Source organism: Branchiostoma floridae, chromosome 18, assembly GCF_000003815.2.
Source record: "Branchiostoma floridae strain S238N-H82 chromosome 18, Bfl_VNyyK, whole genome shotgun sequence".
Taxonomy (NCBI): domain Eukaryota; kingdom Metazoa; phylum Chordata; class Leptocardii; order Amphioxiformes; family Branchiostomatidae; genus Branchiostoma; species Branchiostoma floridae.
In genome coordinates, this window is record NC_049996.1 from 17885619 (window position 1) to 17902557 (window position 16939).

General features: G+C 45.7%; 1 protein-coding gene across 1 annotated transcript in view; it reads left to right on the forward strand.

Moving 5' to 3' along the window:
- Positions 1 to 16868, forward strand: part of LOC118405533 (neuroblast differentiation-associated protein AHNAK-like) — a 30702-nt gene extending 13834 nt beyond the window's left edge. Inside the window, exons 2-5 of the mRNA XM_035805036.1 lie at positions 10943 to 11049; positions 11664 to 11937; positions 12180 to 12271; positions 13486 to 16868. Coding sequence (XP_035660929.1) covers positions 10943 to 11049; positions 11664 to 11937; positions 12180 to 12271; positions 13486 to 16853 — 3841 coding nt within the window. The 3' untranslated portion in view covers positions 16854 to 16868. The remainder of the gene's footprint in view (positions 1 to 10942; positions 11050 to 11663; positions 11938 to 12179; positions 12272 to 13485) is intronic.
- Positions 16869 to 16939: the final 71 nt, after the last annotated feature.

A 16939-nucleotide genomic window follows, 5' to 3' on the forward strand; every position in this document is an offset into this window, starting at 1 on the left:
ACCAAGCACCGACACTTGTGTGACAAAACTACCAAGCACCGACACTTGTGTGACAAAACTACCAAGCACCGACACTTGTGTGGCAAAACTATCAGTCAAACATTCCCCGGCAGCCCGTAACTCCCAAACATCGGGTCCGTGTAACCAAATCTCCAACACCAGCCCCTAATGATGAGGCGGGGGAATAGCAGCGGACAGCTGCGAGTTTTGGGAGGGGGGTGGTATTCACATGGCCCTGTTAGAGTATCGCTGCCTCTTACATTCCTCTAAAATTATATTTCACAGTTGTTATTCCATTAGAGATGTCTGTTTGTACTACATTGTATTAGACCCAATATACACGAGTAAAATGGTCTGACACACGACAGGTGCGTACGATGCGGTCATACGTCCGCTGTTGTACGACGTTTTCTGTGCGTCTAAAAGAACCTTTTGAGAGGCAATTGGCTGGGATACAGCATACAGAAGACATTTACGGTACGACAGTAGCTTACTGAGTTTCGCAGCGTCAGCGCCACCCCCATGCTTAAACATTGTTCCCTAAAGTCAAGTTCAAGTGTTAAAACACAGCACGAGCACCATGACCACATCTCTCCGGCATGTTCTGCACTTGGGTTTGCACTCTGCAGCTGCCAGACCGAAAACCAGCAGGCAGGAGTGAAATACTGTATATCATAGCTGTAATAGTCAACATATACATTCCTGCAACAATTACGAGAGGCATGTATGGCATATATGGAAGCGAGTTTTATACGAGCCTTTAAAGTTCTTCCGATGTAAGTTCCTTGCATGAATTGACGGCTGCACGTTAAAGACTTCTCGTTATTAGACCCGCCCCCACTGCCACCCGCGTGTGCGATTGACTCATGTTCAAGTTGAGTCATGTTCAAGGTTGAGTTACACAGTCACGCCAGTGACATCTTTAGCAGATGTCTGTAAATCCCTGTGCGCTATGGGGTCTGCAGTAATGTGATAAATGCTGGCAGGACTTCGCGTGGAAACTTTTCCTCTATGTGTCCCAGCCATTGCCGTGAATCACGGAAGTCAGGAATTTTAATTATACAGTACACTGATTGGAATTGTGGACCCCTGTAGTCGACTGATCTGCATTGACTAGTGGTGGCGACTTGCAAAGGGCGTAATTTACTAGAAGTTTTGATGATCTTTTATATGAGGGCTACAAACGTTATATGATATAGAAGCAAATTACGCCCTCCAAGAGTTTTTGTGTGAGGGTAGGGGCAAATCTACCGACGAGTCGGGGCATGTATAAAGCATGGTCGAGACAAGAACTGTTAATAAGTCAGAGGCCGTCACTTCTAAACTATAACCTTCCCTTTCCGCACCCACACCCATGGACCTTCTCTGGGACATACTGATAGAAAAAGGACCCACTGTCACGAGAAGACAGTTGCGGAATTTGCATACATGTTGCATGAAACCCTATCAATGGCTGTGAAGGTCTTGGTATAACGAGTATTTCGATGAGGTCAATGACCCCCCCCCCCCCGTGTACTAATGATATATAAGGCTGTCCGTCTAGTTAAAAATGTTTGCCTCTATTTTCCTTTAAATACTTATCCCATAACTGATTACTGAGTACCGTTAAGTCAGTCCATCCATCAAGTAACACCAAAAGCTCACCTCAGCTTTTAGACAGGGCATAGTGATCCCTAAAACATCGCTACGACATCCCCATACATAACATATGGACGTCTCATGCAGGGCGTGAGCAAGCATAAACCGGTGACCAGGCCATTTTCCCGTCAGTGTTTTACTGCAGTTGACACAAATAGACAGTCAATGTCGCTCCAGATCGGCTAGTAGTCTCCACTGAAGTACGAGACGACTTTAGTAATGGTTGTTCCTACCTGCAGTTGAACAGGTGTAAGAAGGTCACATTGGGGAACAGGTGTCAGCGACCGGCACAGACTCGAGCTGGTTTCTGACTGAATTTGTGCAGAAAAATCAGCGTTGACTCCAGAAATTTTCTTCTCCGTAGGACGTCCCGCCTGTCTGATGTGCTGTGCACGTTCTTGTTGTAAAGGTTGACCAAAATTGAGACACAAACAGAATGTCACTGAACAGAAATGCCTCCCCGCCATCTTTATTTCGAAGTTCGCGGGCGACATGGTGTCAAAGGTCATGCAGGTCACGACACCTGCTGACGCCTTGCGTGTAAAAAGTGACCGTGCGACGATTACCGTGCGGTGTTTCTTGTTGTGTGTGTGTGTGTGTGTGTGGACGGGCATGAAAGATCTAAGACGATTGTAGAATACAAATGTATCCACGTTCTATAGCTGATTCTATTGACAACAGGCGTTATTCTAATGTCATGTTTAATGTTACACTCTGAGCTCAAATGCCTCAGTCCAAGTCCTATCTCTAACCGGACTAGGGGGTTGGGTTGAAAACCCATGGAACTAACTAGACTCGCATTATGCAATAATTACGGGGACGATAGCACAAAAATTAAAATGTCAATAGAGAAATGAAAAACAACAGAATGACGGATAGTAAAAAGTTAAGAACGATAAAAAGGTCATGTTTTGTATTCACAGTTTGACCCGGGAGTGGATTTTTGTCTATGAATCCAATAAAGCGGGCTGGCTGAGGAATAATGATGAATCTGTCCCATCCAATTCCACCAACTTGGCGCTCAATACCACCACAGACCGGCGTCCATCAGCAAAATGCAGTTATACCAGATCAATGGTGGAAAACGTTCAAAGACGTGGGGTATAAATTTGGACGGTATCTGGTGCGCTATCGGTCTAATTCTATTTCGTTTCTCGGTGTCGCTGACCTTCTAAAACATTGTTGTCACTGTGCCAGGTACACAGGGCGCAGCGGCAACATGGACAAGTTATGAGAAAGTTTCCCGTATCAGTAGGAATTTCAAATTGCTTGTGTCTAACAGGATCGTTAGAATCGTGAAAATCCCTTCTTTTGCCCTATTTTGTAGTCATCATTGACCGGATCATCCGTGAGTTATACAGATGTATGGCTGGGTTTAGGGTTACTGACCTGCACTTTGATTGACAGGCCAACTGGGCGATCGCTTCGCATTCTTTCCCTGACTCTCCGTTTCGTAAACCGTCGTTGCCTTCGAGAAGCGTCGTTGCCAAATTTTGGAACCCTCGTTGCCTTTCTAACCGGCGATGCCATTTCCGAGCGACCGATCGTGAATTCCGAGTGCTCGCGGCATGTTCGTGAAGTTTCCGTAGCTTCTCGGGAAGTTTCTGTAATTCATGAAAGAAGGGCCAGATCTTGCTCCACTGTGGGAAGAAGACCTTCTCAGGACTGTAACTCTGTCTTCTACTCAGTTGAGGAGTACCGAAGCGTCACATGACGATATACGTACACCGTTTGGGGAGTACATTTGGCCACGGAGTGCCATGTAGATAGACTAGAGTCATTGGTAAATGTAGGATTTTTCTCCGACTCTAACACTAACAGTAGAGGGGTGTGGGGTGGACTGAAGTCACCGGATTGGAAATTGGTAAAGGTTACTGACCAATTCTGGACTGGATCAAGGAACGGTTTGGGCACTTTGCAAGGAGCTTTTCAGATATTTCTGGGCTGCAACTAAGGTTAGGGATAGAACCTGATTTTGTACCTCTTCCGCCCTCACCACATTTTTGGAACAGTCCATTATTGAGCCAAGTGTTGGGCGTCAGGAGTTCGCCAGTCACTGGAGGAATGCGGCTATGGTTATGTATGGCATTGTCCTCTACAGCACAATACAAATTCGTCTCAAATTATCAATTCTATCAATCAGCGTCTGAAAGACATTTATTTTCAAACTTTTCTAAGAGAGATACACAATGACAACAAAGATGGATCCGCTAAAAACAAATTGAGGTCTTACAGACTGTTCAAGTCCACTTATAATGTGGAACAATACCTGGATATTGACAATATTCGACACAGGACGGCCGTCACAAAACTACGAGTCAGTTGCCACAAATTACACATCGAAACCGGAAGACATAACCGCACTCCTCTAGAACAACGAATATGTAGATACTGCAGTCTAGATAAGTTAGAAGACGAACATCATTTTGTAGTAGAATGTAGTTTGTACAAGAAAGAGAGAGCTGAACTCTACAGACTAATAGAATCCATGTTCCCCCACTTCATACAACTAAGTAATATAGACAAATTTATATTCCTTATGAATCTAGACAAGCCTTTACTTATAAAGCATATCTGTTCTTACATTTTCAATATCACAAAGAAACGAGAAGAAGCCGAATGTACGCAGTAGAATACGATCCTTGAGTAGTGTAGATTCATTGTATCATTATATCATGTTGTATCATTTGTTGTGACCTGTACTAAACCCAGTGGGTATGAATGTACAATAAAGGTCTTCATTCATTCATTATTGAAGGAGGGGCTGGTAACATGGCTTAGAAACACAGACAAGCGGCAGGCATGCCATTCACGTACCGTGTTAGTGGAGTTGGGAGTCAGTCAGAGTCTGACCAAGTTGGTCTGACAAACTGACTCACAACGTCACCAACACCTTTTTTCAGTAGACGCTCCACCCAAGGAGCTTTTACATCATATAGCAGACAATAGCTATTGTACTTGTAAATGTACCAGGCTCTTACGGTCAGGTCGATAATGTATGTATGATTTGACACTTCTCACATGCATGACATTACATTGATGTGCGACCTCATTAAAGTGTCGGATTTACATACAGATGGCGTCTGGCAAGGAGCTTTTATCTTTGCGTCTGGTAACAAAAAGAAATAAATTTGTGGACACTTTGCCCCTTCTAACACTAATTCACCCTTCATGTAGACATTAGAAGTAATAACTTTGATACAAGGGCTCAGAAATAAAGCACATTTTTGATAACATAATAATAAAATATCTTTATTGCAAACTCATGCCCGATGGCTAATTGCAAAAATACATGTATGAAAGTACAATGATGATAATGATACTGAATGGTATACGATAACAAAGTAGGTCATCAACTAGTGATACTTCTGATATTTCTTATGCATACTGTTGTATTGTCAGTATACCGATACCCCATATATGAAAATAATGCACTAACCCAGCCACTCCAAGTAACATTTGTTACCTTTGCCAGAATGGCTAAGGTTATGTTTTAGGCTTGTGAGTCTGTCTGTCTGTGTGTGTGTGTGTTAACAGCATAACTCAAGAAGCCTTAGTCAGATCCCGATGATATTTGGTAGGTGGATAGGGGTCGGGAAAACGAAGGTCAAGTTCGATAATGGGCCCCCTAGCGGCTTGCTAAGGTACTGCAGCAGAACCTCAATTTTTGATATCTCGTGTTCTGGACATGCTGTGGTCATGATTTTTAAGTGATAGATAGCCCTTGGGGGAAGAGAGTAAGTACTATAAGTTTGGACCCCCTAGCGGCTTGTTTGGAACTGCAGTCGCCGATTTCCTTTCAAACTTTGGACGAGAATAACTCGAGAACGTGTTGATGGATCGTCACGATTTTTGGTATGTAGATAGCCCAAGTAACAATGTACATTATGAAATACTAATTATGCAAATCAGCAGCTAATTTGCATAATAAATGAGGAAAGTTTATAAATCCGCTGCATTTCATGATAGGACTTTCAAACTTGTCACCATATATAGATGAGAAAGAGAGAAAAATCAATCCATATTAATTATGCAAATGACGACCTCATTTGCATAATTAATGAGAAAATATAAACGTGTTGACGGATCGTCATGATTTTTGGTATGTAGATAGCCAAAGGGAAGACTTACATGATGGATTCTAATTATGCAAATCGACAGCTAATTTGTATAATTAATGAGGAAAGTTTGTAAATCCACTGTATTCCTTACAGGACTTTCAAACTTGTCACATTTGTAGCTGAGAAAGAAAGGAATATCTATACATATTAATTATGCAGATGATGATCTCATTTGCATAATTAATGGCAAAATATGAACATGTTGACGGATCGTCATGATTTTTGGTATGTTGATATCCTAAGTAAAAACTTACATGAGATACTAATTATGTAAATTAACAATTTGCATAATTAATGCGGAAAGTTGATAAATTCTCTGCATTCCGTGATAGGACTTTCAAACTTGACACATGTGGAACTGAGAAAGATGGCAGAGACTAAGAGGTGTATGTTTGGGTCCGGTAACGTCTTTTCTTGAACTGCAGGAGCCGGTTTAGTTTCCTACTTTGAAAGAGAATAAGTTAAAAAGGGATGAAAGGATCATCATGATTTTTGGTATGCTGATAGCTTAAGTGATGCTTGATACAATTTAATATCATTATGTAAATAGGGATCTAATTTGTATAAGCAATGGCGAAATGTTATGAACCAACTCCGGGCATATAAAATAAAATGTAATGAGTAACACATTTATGTCTACAGACATCATTCTACATAACAAACCTGGTTTATTTGGCAAAGGTATGTGTTCCTGGAACTCTAGTTTTGAATAAAGAACACTATCCTGTACAACTCAAAGTCAAGACATGCTTATTCCAGTGTCCCTTACAGTACGTAACAGCACAACACATTTCTGTTCTTCTACAATTTGCGAGCAAAGTAGAATAAGAAAAGGTTTGAGCGATGATAGAGAACCAGGCCCAGAGTCATATGCTTCGAGGGATGCAATTACCCACAATACTAAGAGTTCCGAGAATTCACGAAAATCTCACGAACATGCCGCGAGCACTCGGAATCCAAGATCGGTCGCTCGGAAATGGCATCGCCGGTTAGAAAGGCAACGAGGGTTCCAAAATTTGGCAACGACGCTTCTCGAAGGCAACGACGGTTTACGAAACGGAAATCTGCGGCGGGCAGACTCGCCGCCATGTCTGCGATGTTCACGGCCAGTTTACCAATTCTATCCGGCAAACATCTCCACAAAGTATGCGGGAAATTGATGCAAAGCTATTATTTATGGACAGCGTGCGTTAGCTGGACATGTAGGGAGTGGTGGGGACTTAATGTTTAAAATAAAATCCAACTTGTAAGTGAACCTAATAGATAAGCACAATAGACATGACTCGTAGATATACCCAGGAATTATGTAACATATTTTTATAGCCTACTTGTTGACTATTTGAAGAGGAAGTTATTCAGTCGTGAAGTTTGTCCAGAATAGACCCCGTTCCTTTGTTTGAACTCAATGGAAACTACCTAGAAGTCCAAATGACTGTCAAATAACTAGAGTATTCAGGTTTCAGCGTGGGTACGAAAACACAATTTCTCACAGCAGAGAAAACCTCTTCAGTTTACATGTTAAACACCACTACTATTCGACGCCTGTTGAGAAATAGAATAAAATGGCCATGGAGTTGTTGATATCTAATAAGGAGTTGTCCAAAGTTAGAACATGGCCAGTCAGTGTTGTTGTGATCCACATGTTCCAGCGTTCTCCCATCTGGCCCGCATTAGGGCGCGGATACACCAACTACACACATCAGCTGATGGGGGTTAAATAGCTCATCAAGACTCCAGTACAACAGGAGTAGCACTGGCGTAGCGTGTAATGTTGGACAAATTAAGATCCATTCAAACCATCCTATTATTTCTGTCAAGTCTGACATCAACATGTAAAAATTACTGCATTTATCCCATATTGGGCAGGAATATGCAATAAAGATCATTGTCATTGGCATCGAAACTTTATCAAACTTGTTTACTTCCGGCTTGTTATGAAGCCTTACTTATGGGAGGCACTGGATTTTTACAACAGGGGGTTAAGGTTTGGTAAATCACCAAAAACCGTTTCCACGAAACTTTAAATTTAACTTGTTGATTCTCCATTTACCAATTGTCGAAATTGCAGTGGTACCTAACACTGAAATCGGAAATCCCCCTCGTGTGGCGATTTCCCCCGTTCTGTAATACCAATAAAGTGAGAGCTAATTTTAGCCCGGCCCATGTCAGCCTAACGCTGATGGAGTTATTCAGGAGCCCGGCTTGGCAGGAGGATCGATTTCTCACAAATTTCACGGCCAAGATTCGGGAAGGGCAAAGCCACCTGACTCGGGTAGGGGGGGGGGGCGTCTATTCGGGTGAGACGGGCTTCCACCGCGAAGATCTGCGGCAGAACGAACATCGCAGTGGAATAAAACTCCTCTGCTGCCGGCCAAACTCCTTCCCCAGCTTATGTTACTGTCTTAAACCACCGCAAGATCTGCTTGGAGATTAGGCAGAGGAAGGCGGATGTATCGTCACGATTTCTCTCACAAACACTTGAGATTGATCCCAGCGACCTCCGTCCCGGCCTCCGTCTCGACCTCCGTCCCGGCCGCACCAATCTCGGCTGCTGCGTATCGACAGTCCGCCGGCCTTCCCTCGGGGGTTTGCCGATATCTGGCCACCGGCCCAGAGGTCACTCGGCCTGATCGACTTTCTTACAAGCTGGTCTAGTTCCGCAGCGGACTGCGCATTTAGCCTCATAAAACTCATCAATGTGTCGTCTCGTTGGAAACAATTAAAGTGCATCTGTCAACACTTTTTCTACATCACAAAAGCACTATATGAAATCGTCTGTTTCTCTTTCTTATCTCAAGCTCTTGATCGTCTGGTCAAAGTGGAGACTGGGAGGTTCGTCATCTATCTATCAGTATCACTTGTCAAAGGTCGGATCTCAGAGCAACCAATATACATGTATATGATATATGGGGCCAGGTTTCCTTGCATTCCTATATGCTGCAGTGTCTCCTAATAATCATTATCAAAAGTGAACAGCGGTTCCTGAAACACTAGTACATGTAGATATAGGTACGTTGGTGTGTCTGTGACATGGGCAGACTGTAAGAGATATTAAAGTGCTTTATTTGACATGTAGCCAAACTTCACATTGGGTATGATTTCTCGCGGGACTTCATCTGTTACATAATACATACATCCGTTAGTCAAGTCAGCATAGAATGACACAAGTCTATCGCATCTTGTGTAAATGACATAGCAGAAGTGGATTCAGTTTCAGAAGTTGTTGGTATTATGAAGTGATCCCCTTGTCCACCTGCTAGGCGCATCATCGTGTTGACAGCTCGAACGGCCCCCAGTTATCTGCCCCGGAGTTACGTCGGTATTTAACTACAGCAGCAGACATAATAACGCGCTCAGGGAATGTGTTGGTTAGCACAGCTAATCATTGGCATTGTTAATCTGTAATGATACTGTGTCCTCAACTATACGTAAAATGCAAAAATAAAATCAACACATAAGAGACAGGATATGCAGAAACATTCTACGAATAATGCATATGGTAGATATATGTATATCATTCTAAGGCGCTGTGATATGGCTTATTTCTACTTTGTCTTGTTCTTCTTGGAGTCATATAACCTTAGCAGAAGTGCCGTATTGGATACATAGATACAGAAGTACTGTACATACATGATCTGGGGATTACTTTAATAATGATTACTTTAATGATGCAGTAGTACTGTAAGATCATGTCTTCCATGCGGCACCTGTCTGTGGGAATGGGAAATGCATGTACAGGATATTTGTCCAGGCACCGTTGCTTACATCATCCTTCCCGGCATGATGGTCATGTTTATGTTATCTGCAACAGGAGGTTAGTCGCGCTGTACTATTTCTGGTTGGTGGGGCAGCCTTCATGTAAGGATCACCAGCATAAAGTCGTAAATCCGCGCTACAGCCAGACATGACGCACTGAAGAGCGGAACCCGTAAACCAGTCGCAGTGTCGGGTTATACACCGGGTCCCGCCCCTGCCCTGGCAGCGTGTTTGCGTAACCCAGTGTCTGCGGTCCCAGCTGGCCCGGTCCTCACACGGACACAGTTGTCATGTCTGTCACACGACCCTGCACGACATGCGGCACGACACTCTTTCCATGGTTTATACATATTAAAGGCCAGCCTGGATGCCAAACTTTTCTGGGCTTATACAGCACAACTCCTTGGCTCTAGGACCAACAAAACCCCCAAGGAAATTTTACAGCAAGCCCGCCCGAGTTAGACCCCGATAAATATGCACGACAGATATCATTGCGATCGGGCCGGGGTCTGGTATTCAGGCTAACATGGTTTATACATAAGGCCAGCCTGGATGCCAAACTTTTCTGGGCCTATACAGCACAACTCCTTTGGCTCTAGGGCCAACATCCATCCCCCCTACCCCCTTTGTTAGATTCTGATAAACGTGCACAATAGATAACATTGCGATCGGGCCGGGTTCTGACATTCAGGCTGTTGAACATGGTTTAAACATAGAAGCCGAGATGCGCGCGACATCCATTAGTATCATAACAAGCGTTTTGGTCTGGTCTGAGATATTAAGTTTTAATAGACAAAATAACAGAATGCTCTATGTTGTTGCAAGCGCACACAACATTGATGTTTACTTCACAGGCGCATGAGTGTTTTGACAGCCCATAGCTGTTTGGAGCCGTAGTCTTAAATCAATGCTAAATATGCTGTCTGCGTTGTGCTGTTTTTGGGATGCAAGACTGTTTACAAGTACATGTACGTTATATAATCAAACTTTTAATAATCCATTGTGGTCATCGTACGGTAGTAGATTTGTTATTCTTTTAAAGATAAGGAATTTCCTCTCTAAAACTTGATGATGATTTAAAGCAAATTTTCTCCTTTGACAACTTGGACAGACCCGGGACAACGTTTAGTTTTGCTGCAGCGACAAGACGAGGCGACAGGAGGCGCTTGATCCTTGTCTCATTTTGGCTGTGATAATCCTCAGTCTATGATTACAGTCCTCAGTCTATGATTACAGTAGGAATTGATCATAGTAGTCCTAAATCGAATGTCTAGCAGTCTCCAAACTACAGAATACAGCAAATTCACCTGTTACAGATGTTCAGTTACTTGTACAAGTTGTATGTCTAAAATGATACCAAGACTTTCGCAAAAACAGAAAGATGGTTAACAGAAAGGCTGACCTGTTGTTTGTTGTTTTCCCGCCAGGGGGCAGCTGATGGGCTACCCTGTCCAGTACTGGTCACCAAAGACTGCCCAAGAGGAGCTGGACGAGACCGAGGCGGCGATAGAAGCTGAGCTGCTTGTAGATGGAGGTACGTCATTCCTTAGAGACGGCGGACCTCAAGTAGCCTTAGGGTTATTCTGGCGGAAATCGGGGGTTCTTGAATCTGAAAAACCAGATAGTAATTACTCAAGTAACTGGATATGAGTTTGAAAACGGTCAGACGACGTTTCAGATAACATCCGTTATCTTTCGACGAATCTGAAATTGACGTATCTGAAAATGATTATTTGGTTGGTAAGTCAGCTGTGAACGCAAAATTGAAACAAGAGATAGAGAGTGACTTGTATCCATGCTGAGCACAGACGCACGCATTTCCAACCCTTAAAGTCCGGATGTTGTTCCCCATGTGATGAGGCTGTTGTTGTTGTTTGTTCCCCAGGTGATGAGGCTGTTGTTGTTGTTGTTTGTTTCCCGGGTGATGAGGTTGTTGTTGCTGTTGTTCCCCATGTGATGAGGATGACATCATCCTGCTGTTGTTGTTTGTTCCCCGGGTGATGAAGCTGTTGTTGTTGTTATTTGTTCCCTAGGTGATGAGGATGACATCATCCTGTTGCTGGAGAGGCAGTGCGTCGGGGCGAGTCTGGACCTGTTGTTTTTGTTTGTTACCATGGTGATGAGGCTGTTGTTGTTGTTGTTCCCTAGGTGATGAGGATGACATCATCCTGTTGCTGGAGAGACAGTGCGTCGGGGCGAGTCTGGACCACCTGGTGCCGGAGGACCTGTCCCGCCCTGACGTCACCCTGCGCGTGCCCAAGGGCCAGCGGCGCCCGAAGCACATGGGGCGGCCGTCCTCCCTGCACATCACCCCCGGCTACCTCAGCACGCCCGTGGGGGAGGGCGAGGCGCTGGAGGGCGCGGTGGGGGAGGACCGGTCCGCCTCCCTACCTCCGAGCACTAAGGCAGGGCTGAAGGAAAGGTGAGGGACTGCCAAGCTTTGGACTCTACCGTTTTCTGTGGTGATCCTCAGAATTGATATTTTAGGTTAACCATGATCGTATGAAAGGTGACTGCATAGCGGATATGGAATAATGGAAAATAAGTGATGCTTCTCTTGTTATTGACTGACTGTTGCTCTACGTACAAACTTGTTTCCATGGCCTGCTTTTCTGACTTTCTGACTTCATGGCCTCTTTTTCTTAATCTCTCATTCTTATTCAGGTTTCTTGGCAAAAGAAAAAGAAAAATCCCGTGGTGGTTAGTCTGGCTGGTCAGGAAACGGCGAAAGGCAGCCAAGAAGGGCAAAGCGGAAGGTAGGTCACTTCTGATTGGTCAACATAAGGTGTGGGCGCCATGGAAACGTTCTGCTTAACTGTGTAAAGTAGAACCTTTATCCTTGGTGATAATCGTCAGGAACATTTCAGTTGCACCATTGTTTTGTGCAGAGAACGTTTCGCTCGTAGCTGCTTGGTAATTGTTCAGTCCATACAGAAGACACGTCAGATAAGGTCAAGTTGGCAACTTGTGCTTTCTCTGCCAAGTTAAGTCTAAGTGCAGGCTGTAACTGTGAAGGGTACAGATGTAAAAGTACTTTATAAGATGACATAATAAAAGCTCCTTATCAATAGTATGCTCTGCTCACCTAAATTACCTTTTTAGTTTGCTTCCCTTTGCCTTTCCTCCTTGTACTTTCACCGCTCAACAACCAAAAACATTGGCATCGAATCTGCGTGTCTAGCACCGACCTTCATATATATATAGATATGATGATATGAGTGTATCTAAGTGTCATCCGTTGCTCGTGCAATTCCATGTCACATATGTGAAAATCAGCTCCTAGTCTGTCATGACGAGGAAAAAATTCCGCCCTTTTCATACTTGGTTAAAATGTCACAAAATTTACATTTGGTGTCTGGCATCAGAAAAGTGATGTTTGCTGTTTTCTCCTCTCTGCAAATCTAATGGCCTCACAATATAGCAAAAGGCGATGTGTTGTCATTTTAAGAAATCTTTGAGTATTCTTTATTCAAAATCATTTCAAACAGGAACAGTGAACATTGTAGAACACTGATGCCTTTACAAAAGATTTTTTAAAAAGGTGATCAACAGCAAATATCTCCTAACGCTGATGTCTTGACTCAAAGATTTGTTCAGAAATCATTATTTGTAACATCGGGCCTCCTAAATTGAACCTGCCCAGTGAAATCTAATACAGACGCCCACCAATGACATTCATCATTAAGTCATTAGCGTAGATAATATCAGCCATGGCATTGCGACCTGTGGCCTGCCTCAGGTGCGTCATCTCAGCCTCCCACCATTTCCTGTCCTCTGTGCTCACCTCCACTCCGCGGCACACTAACGGACTCTCCTCTGCTGCTTCCGAACCTGTAACCATGGTAACCAACTATCCGCCGCTGTACCCCCTTATAGAGGTGTAGCCTGTCATGTCACCAGATTGTATGTAAGCCCTGTTAACTTTCATCAGGAGACCAGATTGTATGTAAGCCCTGTTAACTTTCACCAGGCGAAGAGGAAGAGCCAAAAGTCCAGGGGTCAACGTCCCCGGTCTTCTACCCAGAGGGTTCAGGGCAAGCTAGGTTAGCGACCCCGGAACAGTTCCCGGATGGAGCAGACGTCAAACCACATGCAGAAGCGAAACTCAAGGCTAAGGTAGAAGCGCCCGATCTTCACATAGCTGCTGGTGTACAACCGACAAAGATTCCGCTAAGCAAAGGTAGGTCCTTAGACACTACATTATCTCCAGGAAAAGTATCTCCCGAGCTGCCGCCTCTAGACCGGATGGTATCTGTACCAACAGGCAAAGCCGACATTGAACTCTCGCCGCTCAAAAGATCTCACGAGACCCCGGACCTGGCGGGGGCCGCCGCCGGCGATATCCAGGTCCAGCCGCCGAGTGATGACGCCATTAGAAAAGATGCTGCAGAACTTCAGACCGACCTTCCTGACGATCAGGAAGTACAGCAAGTCGACTCGCCCGACACAAATATGGGACTGAAAATTGGATTCCCACAAATTCACATCAAGGGCCCAAGATTTAGCTTTGGCACAAAGAAGCCGAAAGCGGAAGCCAAAGCTAAAGCAAAGGCGGAAGCAACGCCTTTGGAATTAGATGTAAGAGGGCCCACCGTGGAAGGTGAACTTCCGTCTGCAAAGGGAGACGTAGAAGTAGACGGGGAAATCCCCGACGACCGCCCTACATGGCAAATATCTGGTCCTAAAATACAAATGCCAAAATTACGGGTCAAGGGGAAGGGCAAAGCAGAAGGCAAGATTAAACCCCGCCCCCCAAGTTTGGAGTTTCCTGATAGGCCAATTCCATACGCGGATGGAGAAATGGAAGTTGACCTACCCGAAACTGACGACTTGACACCTCCGCACGGCGGGGTGACAGTTGAAGGAGACATCAGACCGCCCACTGTTAGAGCAGATGTAGACGGGACGTTACCCGAAGTCAATGGGGAGGGCCGAGTTGTAGTTCAGCCGCCCGGGTTCGAAGGGCCTGACGTCCAACCCGAGGATGTGCACATAGAAGGGAAACCATGGCAGCTTCCGGACTTTGACTTAAAAGGTCCCAAAATCAGGATGCCGGAGGTACGTCTGAAGGGCCCGCAGAGTAAAAGACCAAGAGTTGAAGGAGACGTCGATACACCGGAAGGCAGACTGCCTGGCCCGGAAGCGGAAGTACAAGTCGGACCTCCTGACCTTGAGGGACCCGGCATCTCTGGGGACGTAGAAGGCCCAGGTGTGGAGGGAAAGGTGAAGCCCCCAAAGGGGCCTTTCTGGGAACCTCCTGAATTCGGGCTAAAAGGACCCAAATTAAAGATGCCAGAGATCCACATTAAGGGACCAAAGCTGAAGGGAAAGGGCCCGAAGGTGGAGGGTGACCTTGGCGCCCCTGACGCGGACGTACAGCCACCGAGAGGCCGGCTACCCCCCGCGGAGGCGGAGGTGGAGGTCAGACCGCCCGGCCCGGACGGTACCATCTCAGGTGACCTGGAGGGGCCTGAAGTGAGAGGCAAGACGCCGAAAGGACAATGGGACCTACCTGAATTCGATCTAAAAGGTCCAAAGATCAGGATGCCAGAAATGCACATCAAAGGACCAAAAGTAAAGGGAAAATCACCTAAAGGCAAGGCAGAAGGCCCCGATATGGAAGGCGACCTCCCATCAGCCGAGGGGGCAGGGCCGCACGCTGAACTACCGTCAGGGGACGGTGACATAGACGGCAGAAAACCTACGGCTGGTTTTAAAATGCCCGATTGGGAACTCAAAGGACCGAAAGTACGATTACCTGACTGGGACTTGAAAGGTCCGAAGGTCAGGGGTAAAGGGCCAAAGGTCGAGGGAGAAGTCGATCTTGAAGGTCCCGAAGGAGAACTGCCGCCAGCCGAGGGTGAAGTTGAAATCAGACCACCTGCTGGAGAGGGACCTAATGGCGAAATTCCAGGTGACCTTCAAGCCCCAGAAGGTAAGGTCAAACATCCCAAAGGACCATCTTGGGATCTGCCCGACTGGGAATTGAAAGGCCCCAAAATCAAAATGCCTGAAATCAATCTAAAGGGTCCGAAAATCAAAGGCAAGAAACCCAAGGTAGAAGGCGAACTGGAAGGTCCGGAAATAGAAGGCGAACTACCATCTGGTAAAATCGAAGGGGAAGTGGAACCACCAACCGGCGAAGTTGACATCGACGGCAAGAAGCCAAAAGGCGGCTTTGACCTGCCCGACTGGGAACTGAAAGGACCAAAAATCAAATTGCCTGACTGGGACTTGAAGGGCCCGAAGTTCAAGGGCAAAGGACCTAAAGGAAAGGGAGAGGCTGACTTCGAAGGTCCCAAAGGAGAACTGCCGCCTGCCGAAGGCGAAGTTGAAATCAGACCACCTGGCGTTGACGGGCCAAACGGAACTATATCTGGTGACATCGAAGGGCCGGAAGGTAAAGTCAAAGGCCCATCCTGGGAACTTCCGGATTGGGAACTGAAAGGACCTAAGATTAAAATGCCCGAAATTCATCTTAAAGGTCCTAAATTCAGAGGCAAGAAACCTAAAGTTGAAGGTGACCTTGAGGCAGACTTCGAAGGCCCCGAAATCGAAGGCGAAATTCCACGCGGCAAAGTTGACATCGAAGGCCCAGACGTGGAAGTTCCTTCAGGTAAAGTTGACATCGATGTAGAAGGTCCTGAGGGCGAGCTCGACATCGACGGTAAGAAGCCCAAGGGTGGTTTCAAATTACCCGACTGGGAGTTGAAGGGACCCAAGGTCAAGCTACCAGACTGGGAGCTGAAAGGTCCTAAGTTTGGCGGCAAAGGGCCAAAGGTCGAGGGAGAAATTGATCTTGAAGGTCCCGAAGGAGAACTGCCGCCAGCCGAGGGTGAGGTTGAGATCAGACCACCTGGCGTTGAAGGTCCGGACGGGAAAATATCTGGTGAGATCGAAGGGCCGGAAGGCAAAGTCAAAGGCCCATCCTGGGAGCTTCCGGACTGGGAACTGAAAGGACCGAAAATCAAGATGCCCGAAATTCATCTGAAGGGCCCGAAATTCAAGGGCAAGAAGCCCAAGGTTTCCGGAGAAGTCGATGTGGAGGGCCCAGAATTCGAAGGCGAGCTTCCGTCTGGAAAAGTTGAAGGCCCCGACGTAGATGTTGATGTTCCCAAAGGAGAGATCGAAGGCGAACTTCCATCTGGAAAGATCAAGGGCAAGGGTGACCGTAAGTCCTGGGGTCTGCCCGACATCGACATCAGAGGTCCCAAAGTGAAATTCCCCTCTTTGGGTCGCAAGAAGGGCAAAGGCAAAATCGAAGGAGAGATCGAGGGCGAGCTTCCCCATGGTGAAGTAGACATCGAAGGACCAGACGTTGAGCCTCCTTCCCGGTAAAGTTGAAATTGAGGGTCCGTCTGGAGACCTAGACATCAAAGGCAAAAAGCCGAAAGGTGGTTCAAAATGTGACTAAAAAGGTAAGG